This window comes from Hirsutella rhossiliensis (genome assembly GCF_020360975.1).
Source record: "Hirsutella rhossiliensis strain HR02 chromosome Unknown scaffold00007, whole genome shotgun sequence".
Classification (NCBI taxonomy): Eukaryota; Fungi; Ascomycota; class Sordariomycetes; order Hypocreales; family Ophiocordycipitaceae; genus Hirsutella; species Hirsutella rhossiliensis.
Genome location: NW_025408673.1, coordinates 3690140 through 3704982, shown reverse-complemented (window position 1 = coordinate 3704982; position 14843 = coordinate 3690140). Strand labels below are relative to the sequence as shown.

General features: G+C 57.9%; 2 protein-coding genes across 2 annotated transcripts; one reads left to right on the top strand and one right to left on the bottom strand.

Moving 5' to 3' along the window:
- Window positions 1-396: 396 nt before the first annotated feature.
- HRG_07212 (ATP-dependent DNA helicase PIF1) lies at window positions 397-2716 on the bottom strand (the record flags this gene model as incomplete). The annotated part of the gene is made up of 7 exons (XM_044865683.1): window positions 397-527; window positions 717-760; window positions 925-1246; window positions 1612-1782; window positions 1837-2004; window positions 2086-2482; window positions 2669-2716. 7 exons carry the CDS (start codon window positions 2714-2716, stop codon window positions 397-399), a joined length of 1281 nt encoding a protein of 426 aa, XP_044719645.1.
- A 7463-nt stretch (window positions 2717-10179) lies between these two features.
- Window positions 10180-14287, top strand: HRG_07211 (PIF1-like helicase domain-containing protein; the record flags this gene model as incomplete). The annotated part of the gene is made up of 11 exons (XM_044865682.1): window positions 10180-10448; window positions 10556-10640; window positions 10727-11198; window positions 11264-11496; window positions 11692-11783; window positions 11850-12397; window positions 12561-12751; window positions 12961-13168; window positions 13210-13396; window positions 13462-13840; window positions 13895-14287. 11 exons carry the CDS (start codon window positions 10180-10182, stop codon window positions 14285-14287), a joined length of 3057 nt encoding a protein of 1018 aa, XP_044719644.1.
- Window positions 14288-14843: the final 556 nt, after the last annotated feature.

Below are 14843 nucleotides of genomic sequence, written 5' to 3'. Positions count from 1 at the left end.
CCTTGTATCTGGTTACTCGCAACGCCTGTTGGCGCCACGCGGCAAATAGGGCTAGAATTCGGTAGGGCGGCTGCTTGAAGATGGGAAGAAAGCACCTTGATAAGGAATGACTTGCCTGTGCCACCACCGCCATCAACGTGGAGAAGGATTTGAGTAGGATTTGCGCCTGGAAGTGACCCATGAATGTGTCGTACACGAGCCGTTGTTGTGGGTTCAGCGTATTACGCCAGTGAGGCCAAGGACCTCGACATCGTTGGCCATGGGGTGGCTAGCGATAAGGTCTTTCCAGTAGCCGTCTCGAAGTTCCGGATAAGTACCCACATGCCGTGTCCAGTCGTAATTGACGTCGATATCGCGGCGGCCAAGTAGGTCAAGATCCTCCTGGGTAAGGGGTTGTCAGGTAAAGGGCGGCGAGGCGAATCCAGTCTTCGTCATCAAATTCTTCCTCCACAGGCAGAGCCTCGTATTGATCATCTTGAGGCTGTAATCGAGCCTCTTTTGGCCGACCGTAATGGTCATCACCATGACTGTGGTGCTGCCAACAATAGGAGAAGGCCTCAGCGTGAGAACCAAAAGCTGGCCATCAAATGTGAGGAGATCATCACCCCGCCGATGTGGGTGGTTTAATGTTAGCTTTGCACGGCAGTAATCTAGCCACTGTTGGCCTTCTGGAGCAGCCTGATAGCGAGGAAAGTAAACCAGCACACGAGGCCTACCGTTAACGTTGCCTGGCTGCCATTGCTTCCACTTGGAAGGGTCCCTAGGGCGGAAATTCCAGCACTTCAGGAAGGAGACGTAGTTTAGGTCCGCTAGGGCTTCCGGGCGTTGACAGTACTTTTCGAAAACGTTGGGGGCCTCGTCAACCTCATCGCCATCAATACGGAGGAGCGGGAATGCCTGTCAGGATTACGACAGTCAACGTACAGGCAGGTTCGTGAGCCTTCCTGTAACGGCAGGCCGAGGAGCAAGTGGCTGACCTCCTGCTTCGAGTAATCCCGCTCAGCAACCAGCTGATTAAGGAGCTTTGACGTGAAGGAAATCAGGGGGTTGTGGTCCTTGACCCGGGACATCAAAGCCTTCCCAATCTGGGCAAAAGACTCGCTCTTCTTTTCCGACTTGGAGCAGTATTTGGCCGCGTAATCGATTACCTGCTGGAGGCTCGTGCAGGGCGAAACATCTGTATTGGCTAGCCACGCAACGGTAAGCAAGCGGTTGTAGTGGTTAATCTGGCCATCGTTCCTCGCCCCTGAAGTTCCAGTGCTTAGAATGAGGAACCTTGTCAAGGAGGCTAGCAGGCGCTGTCCGTGGGGAAATCCAAAGCGGCACTCCACCTGCTTGGTATGCTTATTGAGCTGCATACAGTAGTTGTTGCAGCGGTGGCGTTGCACGCGGTTGACCACCATTGATAGGAACTGAACCGTAAGGGCTGCTCCAATAGATTGCCGATCAGATTCCCTTCCCCAGGCGCCTGTATTCGCTGAGGCTCTGGGTTGACAGCAGATACGTGATATCCCCAGATGCGGGCGAATTGCTCCGGACTGATCGTTGTCAGGATCTAAGTCTGGGTGGCCACTTAGCCAATATAGGCCGTGGTGGTGACTGGAACCCTGCCCTGCCACTCGTAACGGCCCCAAAAGTCCGTTAGGTTGAACTTCTGCTTCAGGACAGTAGTCCTAAACAGCGTATAACGCTTATGGAAGTGGTAAGCGGCGATGTGGGCGTTGTCTCGCAGTAGTTGCCGGGACAGGACCATGCGCGCCGCCTCAGGAGCTGCTTTCCACTCTTGGAATCGAGGCATGTGACGATATAGGGACTCCCAGTGGTAATCGGCCGCACTTGCAGTAACGAAAAGGCCAGGTCTGCCCAGATTGTAGGCATATGCTTCCAATTCCTTTCTTTGCTTATACCAATACGGCCGGGTGCCCCTGATTACCGCGGCTTGGCGCGTGATCGACTGGATCAGGTCCTGAGCCTCTGGCTCGTCAGGCTCAGCCATCGCTTCCTCTAGGTCAGCGCGTGTAAGGGGTTGACGGCGGCTGTCGCGTTGCTTGACGAAGTAGTCACTTCGCTTTCGGACCTGCGCACGTAACAGCGTGTTGAGGGCGACGAAAGGCCACGTCTTATGGCGGGCAAAACGTCCGTCATGCCATCTCATCGCATGGCCAAGGTAGTCCTGGTACGTGATGCTCCGTAGGCGAGGCTCCACGAAGTCGGCCTTGCCGTCAGGGTAGAGGGTAGGGAACGCGAGCGTTAGCAGCGGCTGGGAACGGTTGAATTCGTCGATAGGGGTCCTGCGAATGGAAGGCAGCGGCATCCGGTGGAGAGTTTGCGCGCTACGCGGCATATACTCCAGATCAGTCATGCGCTCAGGGTTAGGGGCACCATCAAGAAATCGGGACTGCAGAGCGTTCAATTCGGTATCGGAAACTTGCAAATTCGGGATCGCTGATGCGTCGGCGTCGCTAGGATCCTCTTCCACAGCCTCCTCAACGGGCCCTTGGGGGACCTCGCCGTCAGGCATGTCAGCCACTTGGCTGGCAATGGAAGCAACTATGTTGCCATCAAGAGGAAGCCGGTGCAGGCGATCCTGACTCACGGCGATATCGCGATAGCCCGGGTGGTGGCGTTGTAGGTAATGCAGCCAGGCCAACAGGCATGGGCGGCGTACCCGGAAATCGCGAGCAAACTGTTGCCGGAAGCGAGGGTCGCCCTCCATATTAGTAGGCCGCAGGAGGACGATATCTAGCTCTTCAGGTAGGACTGGGAGCTCTTCAAATAGCCTGCCAACATTGCGAAGGAAGTGGACAACGTGACCGCGATATTTATATTGAGCGCCACGTACCTGCAGGACCTTCACGTGTACGTGAACCCTAGCAATGAGCATCTCCTCGACCATTGTTAGATCAGGTAGATTGCCGGGGACTTCCCGAAGTCAAGGTTGTTCGCAGCGCTAAAGAAGTAGGGCTCGTGAGGGGTTTTCTTCCTGTCTCGACCAATGCAGCGGCTGCAGATTTTCAAGCTATTTCGCTTCATATCGAACCAACGCTCCTGGCAACGAATGCAACTATGCATCTTGTCGTCATTCAGCGCAGTATAGAACTCCCTCACAAGAGCTTGATCTTCCTCACTAAGGGCAGGCAAGTTAAGGTCACCTGTAAAAGGCGGATCAATACTCTGACCAAACTGTCGCGCTTGAGGCTGTGTGCCTTGACGAGTATAACGGCCGCGGCGATGACACTGTGGCAATAATGAAGGAGTGGTAGGAAGCGATTCCTGTGGTACAGGGGTGCCTTGCACAACAGGTGCCGTAGAAGCAGTGTCTTGAATCGGCGTGCCCAGAACTACTGTTGGCAGGACATGGGTAGGAGGGATAGGGGAAGGTCCCCCAACAGCACTTAGGGTAGATGGCCCCAGCGGAGGTATAGGCAGTCCCAGTGCAGGCGCCTGGCCACGGAATAAAGCAGGCATGACATGAGGTTGTGGGCCGTTCACAGACGCAGGCGTTGGCGCAGTCCGCTTTGGAGGCGTCAGGTTAGCTAGCGAATCCGTCCTCTTCCTGGTTCTGCGTGGCGATAGCCTCAAGGCGATATTCCGCATTGCGGCAACGGCGGCTCGAGATTCGGTTACCCGTTCCTTTCGGCGTGCCTTACAGCTAGCACAGTCTCTTGTAAACTTCGTAGGGTCCTTGACGCTTCGAAATTCGACTTCGGGCAGGTATTGCTTGCAGGTATGGCAGTTCCGAACCGCCTGGGGTATATCGTCCTCCATCTGGCTGTATATGTATCCACACCATAAACACCTAGACTGCTCGATTTCGCTCGGGCAGGGAGGCTCTGCGACGTCCTACGTGTAATACCGTGATAGATCTCGATGGGGAGGCTGTCTTTCAGGTAATTAGATCAGGTCTGAATGATCAGGAGGAAACTGCACTGCTTCCGGAGACAGGGTAGCCAGGGAATCTTGAGAGGTAGGCCGGCAGCCGGAGGTCATGTGTGAGCCTAGATACCGTTAACAAACTGATGTGGTTTGACAGGTTCGACAGAAAGGAGCAGCCGCCATGTAGTTTAGTGTAAGGAGTATGGGGCACGGGGGCTATTCAGTCAAAATCGTGCATAGCAACGCAACAAATTGACCGCATGGAAGAAAGGAAGAACTGAAAACTCCTGAAGACTTTGCCAAGCAAGCTAGTTTCCTAGTCAACGCTCAGGGTAGTTTTGCGGGCCTTCCTTTGGTGACGTTATCAGTCGACCAATCCGCGCACGAGTTGAGCACGGGCCAGGCCAATTAGCCAATCAGAGGAGGTTTTATGCCTTGCTTTCTGACTGAGTACGAGAGGAAGGCTCGCCAGCCGCGGCTCGCGCAAAGAAGCCTTTCGGAACGAAATTTGGCGACAAGAGAACCGGAGAAGAGTTGGCTACAGAAGAGAGAGAGAGAGTTGGCGATAGTAGATTGGAGACAGGAAGAAGAGTGAGGTCGAGATACGAGACACGGCGAGAGACGTAGAGCATTATCGTGAGTGAAACCGAGACAGAGCGTCGGGGAGGCAGGCTAGGCCGCTGGAGGGAGATTTTGTTTAAAAAGACGCAAACTCAAAGGGCGTGGAGAGACGGCAGGGTTGAAGAGAGATGTGAGTGGGTAATGCATGTCTGGGCGAGTGGAAGGCTCGGAAAATTTACATGTGCTACCGGTATAAGTCGTAGGTATAAACAGAATAAGGAGTATATTGGGGAAGTTTTGACTTGATCGTCTTCATGAAAAGGAGAACAAGAAGAGAAGAGAATGTGCTATTCGAGCCTTTGGCAGTTGATTTTGAGGATGATGAGACATGTTGTCATGTTGTATTGTTTCGTTTGATGCTTTAAAGTTTAGAGAATATTCTTGGGCGGACGTCGGGCGCGCAGTGGTCGGGAAGATATCGACGCGGGAGGTCTGATAGAGCCAGAGGCGGATGTGTCTTGGTGATTGACCTGTTCGGTGTCCGTCTCTGACTCTGCGGGTCTTCCGGGGACAGAAAGGAGGAGGTATCGGATTTGGGAGTCTTGACCTTCACAGTCGGTGATTATGGTGGAAGTTTCGGGAGAAAGTCGCGGTCTCTTGGTTGGGGTTTGGTAGGGATCGGGCAATGACCGACTTGATGCCAGCATAAGGATCGACTGGGCCAGAAGCATGCGGCGTGGGGAGGCGGGGCTTTGGGCGGCCTTGGGTTTCTTCGTAGAGGTAAACCTGGCCAACGCAACGCTATAGTCCGAGGATTGCCGACCGCGCTCTTGGGTGTCGTCGGCAGTAGTTGTGTTGCAGAAGCCTGGTCGGACATGGCCTTGTCGTGGAAAGTCCACGTGTCGGGGACGACGATGAAGATATAGTCTTGGTCGAAAGCCGGGGCATGTTTCATGATCTGGTGATCCAGTAAGCCGGCGATTTTGCCCGTACAGGTGAAGAGAGTGTTCGACTGGAACTGGCTGTCGCGCCTCTCGGTCATCTTCTTGCATAGGGAGGTCAAGGATTAGCGTGAATGGGGAAGATGACGAAAACTTGGAAGGGTGAAAGCCCTTGAAGGGGTTTGCCGGGAATCCCAGGACAAATAAAGGTGGAGAGCTGGACAAAGCCGCAGCAGCTCAGCTGGGTGTCGTCAAGGGCCGCAGCCGAGTTTCCATGCAGGAGGTCGCGGCCGGAGCCGATGACAGGTCCCGTGAAGGAGACAATGGGTTGTATCGTTGGGAAAGTATCCACCGAGCTGAGGTGCGAGTGACAATTCTATGGATATCGTCAGGAGGGCAGTGGCGACAGAGAGATTTGGAGCATAGACTCACGGTTGGTAGCTGTGATCGCGGACTATAAGCGCGGGGACGGTGTATTCTGTGATGTTATCATCGTCCGACTCAAGCCATCACGTCGCTCGATTTCCCACGTCAGGGCAAAGGGATGAACACGGCCGACCATGAAGAACCATTGTTCGGTCCATTCCGAGGAGATTATCTGTTGGTTGTATATGGAAATATTAAGGCTGAAGAAGATGCAGGTCGATGGATTGCCAGTATCTGACCGGATTGCTGCATACTCCGGAGTCGACAGCCATGAGGGCGTGGGAAGGAAGACCCTCGCTAGGGTTTCTGCGTTGAGCCCTTTGACACGATGCTCATTCTGGTAGGCGAACCTAGCCGGGCAGCCGGGCTGGACAAAGGCCATCATGGACATGTCGGCGCCAGCATTTTCTGGCTGTCAAGAGGTTGCCGCGGGGAGGACGAGGTATCGACGTTGAGCTGGGAGGCCGACATCGTGAGAACATGGCAGATGTAGTCACCGTGGAAGTGTAAATGAGGGGTTACGCAGAGTGGAGGTGGGCATCCTATAAAGCAGGTTTTCTTGCTGCTCGAAAGAGGGCTCGCGGCTAGGGTCGGGAGACTTAAGAGTCAGAGAATGCTACCTAGGTGATAGATCAGAAGCGGGGGTATGCGGGAATGAGCTGGCGAGGTTCTTGAACAGTCTCGACCATCTGGTTCTATGGTCGTGAGTGAAGTAGGGAGCCGGGGGTTGGAAGTTGAGTAGGGGTGATGACTATGTCGCGAGAAGTTGGAGGTCGGCGAACAGTAAGGTTAGTGTGGGTAAGTCTGCGGAGAAAGAAAGTCCAGCAGTACCCTTCGGTGTCATCGTTGCATGGAGTAGATAGCAAAGGCGACAATAACGAATGAGAGTGAAGGAAAGAAAGAGGTTATGGTAGTATTGCAGGGGTCCCTTTTTGACGGTCGTCGGTAGTTGGATGGGCATTGCGTGCGGCTGAGCGAGGCGGGTGCCGACCGTGTCGAGTCCACTATTGGGACACGGTGAAGTCGGATATAGGGGACGACCTGAGGAGGAGGATGCGAGTTGGTCACGAGAACTCTCCAGGAGGGTTTGCAAGTCGAAACTCCGGTGGCTAGCGACTACAAGAGGACAGGCAGGGGGATCCTGGCTGTCGCTTTAGCATGAAGGCCGTTGATGCGACGTTGGTGGTGGCGAGGAGCAAACCTAGCCGGGTAGTCCGGTTGCACGAGGACACCGTGGACATGTTATCGCCGGCAGCCTTTTGGCTGTTGCTCGACGAGGTGGAGTGGCAGATATTGATGGAGCAACTGATGCGCAAGGTGGGTGGGACGGCGTTGGAAGGGCCGGAGAGTATGGTTGGAAGTGTGCGGCGGGCGGTTGGCGCGGCCACCCCATGTGCCGGAGGTCGGCAGTAGCCAGGATTCGCTGGAGTGCGCAAAGAGAGCACGGCGATGGAAGGGCCGCCTTTGGCAAAGCTGGGGTAGCAGGTCGCACGTGGAGACCAGCCGAGGGCCGGGACGGTGGACGCACATAGGGAGGGTAAATGGGGATTACAAAGGGTAGTAGTATTGCATCGCTTCGGTACCATAGGCAAGCATTATAAGGAAGAAACGCCACGGCCATGAGAGTAGTGATCGTTAGGAAGCTTCCCACTCGGAAAGAAATAGTGTACGCCAAGAAGCGAGATTATCCAAGTGGAAGTGCTCCGGAGCCAAAACTTTCTAGCTTGTTGCCAATCCACGCTAGTCGACGTCGAGGAGGCAGTAGCATGGCGGACAGTCCTGCAGGGAAGCTAGGCGAGGCGGCCGCTCACCGTGGAGCCTGTTCGTTGTCAGTCGAGGATGGAGAAGAGGGTAGGAACGGGGGAGTGCCTGTTTCGGGGTGCGGAGATGATACAGGGCAACTCCGAGAAGGGCACGGAGCACGGGAGACAAGGTTGGGGCGGTTCGGGAGATACAGATCAGTGGCGAATGAAGCATTAACGTTCCGGCTGATTCAGCCTAAGCAGTCTGCGGTCGAAGAAACCGCATGGAGAAAGCATGCAGAGGCGATCGCAAAGTCACTGCCGAGAAGACCGCCGCGAGGCGGTTTGCGGTCAAGCAGAGCACGGAAGTCCCGTAATTTGGTCAGCAGCGGAAATTCCGCGCAACGTCAGTCACCGAGTCCGCTTCCGAGGTTCGTGTTGCCTACAGAACGTGGAGACCAGGGGGCAGTGGGCTCTAACAGTCCACCCCTTCATCGGCCGTTTTGCCCCAGGAGAGGGTCCTGAAGGTGACGGGCAGGGAGATAAGGCGGCGACCGGCGGTGTCCCGGGTGTTCGTTCGAAAGGGACCGACGGTCCGACCTATCCAGCCCAAGGATACGACTTTCCAAGACCTAAGACGAACGGCGCAATTTGCAGCATCGATTGCACGGGGTTTGCCCAAGCTCCGTCGGGGACCGGTTCGGCGGCCAAGGGCACAGGTGGGTGTGGACGATGGCGCAGCAGAGGCAGCGGACGGCTCGCTGCGCGGACAGAGGCAGTCCCGGAGGCGGGAGAAGAGAGCCCGTCTTCCTAGCCGGGATGGGCGCGCGATAAAACAGGTCCGAAGTGGAATCGGAAGGCATAGGAGACGGGAGCTGCAGGCCGAAGACCTGGCGAGTGTGCTGCGCTTTTTGGAGGAAGACTTTGCCTTGAAGGAGAGATTGTCTAACGATCAGACGTGGTGCACGCCAATACCGCTCGAGAGGAAGGTGTCGACGGTGCGAGATTTCTATCAGGCGTTTCATGATGCGAGCACGTTGCCGATACGGACCTGCATGCTGTGCTACGGCAAGTGTACGGGCGGAGAGTTAAGGAGATTATGTGGGATCAGTGGCTGTCAAGCTGCGTACCAAAGGGCGGCCACTCACCATTTTCATGCCGGGTTGCTTTCCGAGGGCGAGTCCGTGTCGGTGTGCGCCGAGTGTGGCCGATGCCTGGCGCGCAGGAGCCTGTCGCCGGCGATCCACCTTCACAGTCGCCTTGGCTGCGAGCACATGTTCCCCGATGAGCTCAAGGGACTGACGCCGGTCGAAGAGAAGCTCATCTCGCTGAACTCATGTTACGGGTTTGTCACGAGATATAGCATTCCGGGCGGGCAGAGGCAGAGCGTGAAGTATCCGAGGCATGTCAGGGCCACATCACAGTGTTTCCGAACAATGTGCAGGAGCTGGCCACAAAGTGCTCCCGCACCCCTTTTGCAAGCACTGGACGAGATCCACATCTCGTGGCAGGGCGCGGAGAAGCCGGCACCGAGCGACCTGTCGAGTCTCTTGTCGGTGAGGCGGCGGGTGGTCGAGAGGGCCCTTGTCTGGCTGAAGCGGAACAACCCCACTACGCCGAGATCGAGATCGACGCGGCGGAGATGGAGAGCTGGGGAGACTCGATACACGGGTACCGTCGTCGGTGTGCGATCGTATGGAGCGGAACGAGCCGTCTGGGTGGGAGAAAGCGCGGACGGCGCACGTTGTGCCGCCCACGGAACGCGCCATGGACGAGGAGGGCCGGTGGAGATCGAGGAGCTCTTCGCCCTGCTCAACCAAGGACAAGAAGCCGGCGGCCAGGGTGAAGGTCACGGGCCCAACGGAGAAGGCGCGGTTCGCGATGGAAGTGACGCCTGCCCCGACCAGAACGTTCCAGCGATCAACGAGGTGACGTCTTCTGGCATGTTCGCGCTCGACGGACCGCCAGACGTCGCGGACGTGGAGAAGCTGCAGTTTGCCTGTGACGCTGTTGGTGAAGGTGCCGACGACGGCCGTGCGGGCCCGAGAGCGTGGGTCGGGTCCCTAGCCGGGGGGGTTCGGGGGCGTGGCGACGGTGGTTGTGAGCCATACATCCGGGTTTCGCGGGGGGGTGAGTTTACCGATTCCTTTGAGGCGTCCTTCTTTGCCAGGACGTTCCCGACCCTGTTCCCATTTGGCGTTGGGGGACCAAGGCTGGTTGAAGAGACCATGGTCGACGCGGGGAAGGTCACGGCCAACTTGCGAGGCAGGGCTGTCGAGGCAGAGGCGGCCGCGGAGACCCCGTATCGTCTCGAAGCTTGAACCTTCAGGCGTGGGCCGAGATCGTGCTCCGGCGCCATGGTGGTCGATTTGCACTGCACCACATCTTCGCATTTCTCGTCTTCAACATGGGGTGCGGTCGAGGAACCGCCGGGTCAGCATGTTGAGTGTGGGAGGAAGAACTTCCGCAAGGTAGAGCGCATCGTGCGTTCGATGACCACAGAAAGGCTAGCGGCGGCGAGGGTCGAGTTGGAGAGCTCGGGTAAGACGACCGATGGTGACGTGAAGGAGCTTCTCAGGAGCCTCTCGCTTTACGGCCACCGGCAGCCCATGTCGAGAGAGGTCCGTCTCAATATGCGGCGGAAAATCCAGTCGCTCATCGTCGGATATGGCGTGCCGGCCATCTGGTTCACCATCAACCCGAACGACATTACGAACCCGGTGAAGCTGCGACTGGCGGCATACCGCACACGCGATCCCGACGCGGCCGAGGAGTTCTTAGAAGGCCTTGGGGATGCGTATAAGCGGGCACGGCTGGCGATATCGGATCCCATGAGCTCGGCCGTGTTCTTCCACCGCGAGATGAAGCTATTCTTCGATCATTACGTGAAGGTCGGTGAAGAGTCGGTATTCGGGCGCATCGGCAAGTACTATGGCGCCGTGGAGACGAACGAACGAGGGCGCTTCATGTTCACGGCTTGCTCTGGCTGCACGGGAACGCGCATCTCAGCTCGATGCTTGCCGACATCCACGGGGAGGATCAGGCGGCGTATCGCGAGCGAATCGTCCGATACATCGATAGCGTCTTCTCAGAGGTAAGAATGCCTACCTAAGATGTGCCACCGGGAGCCTGAAGTACTCTTCTGATGGCCAAGTGGGGCCGGGTTGACGTGCAAGGCAGGATCTGGACCAGGAAAGTTTTTGCGCCGTGCAAGCGGAGCGATCTGTGACGGGCGGTATTGGTTCGCTGCTGGACAACGCCGCGCAGTTCTCGGCCGCGTTTATCGAGGAGGCCAACTTCTGTGCCGGCGCGACGCAGGTGCACACGCATAGCCCGACCTGTGTGAAGTATTCCTTGGGCAAAGGAGGGCGGAAAGGGGACCTCTGCCGGTTCAAGGCGCCATGGAGGTTAGTCGACAAGACCGCCCTCACGGCAGACGGGGTGCTGCAGATCCGGAGGACACACAGCATGGTCAATCGATGGAACGAGGCTATTGCTGTCGGGCTCCGGCACAACCATGATATTTCCTTCATTGCGACGCAGCGCAAGACAATGGCCCTCATCTATTATGTCACGAACTACGCGACCAAGGTGGAGGACCCGGTGTGGAAGCGTGTGGCGGCCGCGGCCGAGCTCCTGGCCGCCTCAACAGGTGATGGCACGGCCAACGGAGGGCGGGACGGTGGCGGAGACGCTGCCACCGATGACCCTGTCAAGGGAACAGGACGCGACAGTTCCTGATGAGAGTGGCGAACCGCGTGTTCACGGAGCGTCCGCTATCACAGGTCGAGGTCGTCGCTCACCTTCTCGGATATCCGGCCGAGTTCACCGACAGCAGCGCGTGGGCGTACCTGAACTGTTCTCTGCTGTACTGGGAAGTCTTTCGGCGATGGCGGCATCTCCGAGAAGCCAGTGGCGCTGCGGCTATGGATGACACCTTGGATGAGTCGGTCGTCGTCGAAGAAGAAGGCCTGAGAATCTCCCACGTCGAGGCGTACCAGCACCGGGAGAGCTGCTGAAAGGCCTATGCCTGTATGACTACATATCGATCGTCAGACTGAAACGCATCGGCAACGACGAGAGCTGGGCGGCTTGGGGAGATGTCTTTCGAGGATGGATGGGCGCCGGGACGACGCTGGGTTCAGGTGCTCAGGCGGCCGGGCAAGCACGCTACCGTCTGCCTCGACGGCTACCTGAGCAAGGACTTCACCTACGATGACGAGTCGTGCTACCGGAGGTGTGTATGGCAACTGCTCTGTCAGCGGGCATTATCGGAGAGGCTAACCCACCCCCTGAAGGGCAGAAGGGCAGCCGTGCAGCATCTTGCGCTGTTCGTGCCGTGGAAGTCCTTCCTGGGCGAAGGAACAGGTGAGATCAACAGCATCTGGGCGCGGGCTCGAGACGCTATGGCCCCGAGAATATCATGTCTCGTCGACAACGTGCAGCTGCTTCGACGATCCGCCGAAGACGCAAAACGCGACGCCAAGCAATGGGCAGCCTCGTCCGGCGATGGCGACCCGACGGTCGCACACGTCGAGGAGGGTGGAGCAGGCGAGGCGGGCGCGGAGTCTGCAGCGGCATATCAGCCCAACAGCATCGGAGACGCAACGCGGCTCATCGACGTCGTCCGAGGTGCAGTGGGAGCGAATCAGGTGACGGCCAAGTCGCCGGAGCTCATGGCAATGATACAGCAGCTCTGTCGGTTTCAGCAATCGGCGCTGCGCTCGACGGCCGAGCTCGAGGCCACGGCGCTGATCGAACGAGGAGAGGCGGTTAAGCATGCCAGGGCGGGTATTTTCCGGGGCCGCACTACCGCCGCAGGATCAGGTCAAGGCTATCAAGTCGCAGCAGGTAAGTGCCTCGAAGGAGAGGGAGGATGATCCAAGGGATACAAAGCACGCCCGCCGCCTGGGAAAGCGATCGCCGCGCAGCGTTGCGAAGGGTGATGACCGGTTTCGGGAGGACGAGGTCGAAATGACGATGGCCGACTCCGACGAGACCGCTATCGACGCAGGGGCGGGAATGGACGTTCAGTTTGGCCCATCAACCTCCTTCCTCGCGGCGGGCAAGGTGTTGGCAACACGGCTGACGATGAACAAGAGGCAGTCCATCGCTTTTCTGATGATATGCCGCCAGCTCGATTTGATGCAGCAGGCCGACGGGGCGATGCCTGCCAGCTGCGCCAGTTCGTCGGTGGCGAGGGCGGTACCGGCAAGTCGCGAATCATCGAGGCACTCGTCGAGCTGTTCAGTAAAAGAGCCTTTCGAATCGTCTGCTGATCACGGCGACGTCGGGGACTGCGGCGGCGCGGATCAACGGCATCACGATCCACTCCGCCTGCGGGTTCACTAAAGACCAAGGGGCGGGGCGCGAACATGGTCAAAGACCTTGACGGGGTGCGGCTGCCGAAACAGGCGGAGCGGTTCATCCACGGCCAGTCTCGAATGGATTGGCAGGAGAAGGATGTGCTCGTCATCGACGAGGTGAGCATGCTCGGGGCGCGGACGCTGCACGCCGTGAACGAGCGGCTTCGCCGGCTTCGCGGATCGCGGCAAGATTTCGGGGGGATCCCCATCGTCCTCTTCTGCGGAGATTTTCAGCAGTTCCGGCCGGTCAAGAGAGGTCGATCGTCCTGCCTAGCGCGGCCATCTCGTGGGACGTAGACAACTCGTTCAAGGCCGAGCAGCGTCACCAGCACGACAAAGCGCACGCACTGTGGAAGAGGTTCACGACGGTCGTCATGCTGGACGAGCAGATGCGCGCCGCCGGCGACCCGGAGCTGCAGAGGCTGCTGAAGCGGATCCGTCTAGGCGTGCAGGATCGGACGGATCTAAACCTCCTCAACTCAAGGTGCTACCGGGAGGAAGGCGGATCCCTTGGGAGACGGGCATCACCGTGGTGACGCCGCTCAATAGGAATCGGTGGAACCTGAACATGGAGGCGAGCCTGGCGTTCCGGGTCCAGCAGCGGTCGACGATGCGCATTTTCATCTCCGAGCACAAGTGGAAGGAGGAGCTGCCGACGGAGGAAGAGGCGATCATGATACTCAACCAGGGCGACGATAGCGCGATCCCGGTGCCGGCCGTCTTCATGTTCGTGGCCGGGATGCCCATCGTCGTGAACCACAACACCCACCAGGGGCTGAAGCCAGTGAACGGCGCGAGCTACTCGGCGGTGGAGGTCATTGTCGACAAGGCGTACCCGGGGCATCGGATCTCGGCCGATATGACGATCCACTTCGGGCCGCCGGCGGGGATCATTCTCGAATCGGAGACGACGAGATATCTCCACTTCGTCGGGATGCCGCCGGGCACGATCTTGTTGACACCCATGACCGTTAAGATACAGTGCCAGCGAAAAAGGCCGTGGCAACGCAACGACGTCAGCCGAAAGGGTTTGCCGTGCGCAGCAGCGTTCGCGTGCACGGACTACAAGGTGCAGGGCAAAACGCTGGAGCGCGTGGCCCTCGAGCTGCGAGGGACACGGACGACGAAGATGGATGGAACGGTGGTGCCCTCGCAGTGCGACCCGTACGGCCTGTACGTGCAGCTATCGCGCTGCCGAACTCTAGACGGCATCATGCTCGTGTCCAAGGTGCGGGACAGAGACTTGGTGGGCAACCGGGTCCCCGAGGAGATGACTGCCGCACAGGCCAGGCTCGAGGTACTGAGCGAGAGGACCGTTGAGGAGGCGTTGCGCTGGCTGGACGGTGATGCTGAAGAGTCAAGGCGGCCGGGCTAGGTGACGCGATGAAGAGTTCGGCAGGCGGGAAGAGTCGGCAGGCGGCAGACAGGGTGGGAGGCGCCTAGTGGCGGGATAAGGCACGCGAAAAGGCAACAGAAGCCGGGGGAAGGGCAGCGACCAACGAGGAGGGAGGCAAGGAGGGTGGAGAGGCGGCAGGGTGAAGAGAGTTGTGGGTGGGTAATGCATGTGTGGGCGAGTGGAAGGCTCTGAGGATTTACAGGTGCTATAAGTGGTGGATATAAACAGAATAAGGAGTATATTGGAGAAGTTTTGACTGGATTGTCTTTGTGAAAAGGAGAGCAAGAGGAGAAGGAAATATCCCATTAGGCCTTTGGCACTTGAGTTTGAGGATGATGAAACATGTTCCTTGTCATGTTGTGTTGTTTCGTTCGTTGCTTTACAGAATATTCTTGGGCGGATGTCGGGCGCGGTGCGGTCGGGAAGAGATTGACGCCGGAGGTCTGATAGGGCCAGAGGCGGATGTGGCTGGGTGATTGACTGGCTCGGTGTCCGTCTCTGAGTCTCCGGGTCTTCGTGGGACAGAAGGGAGGAA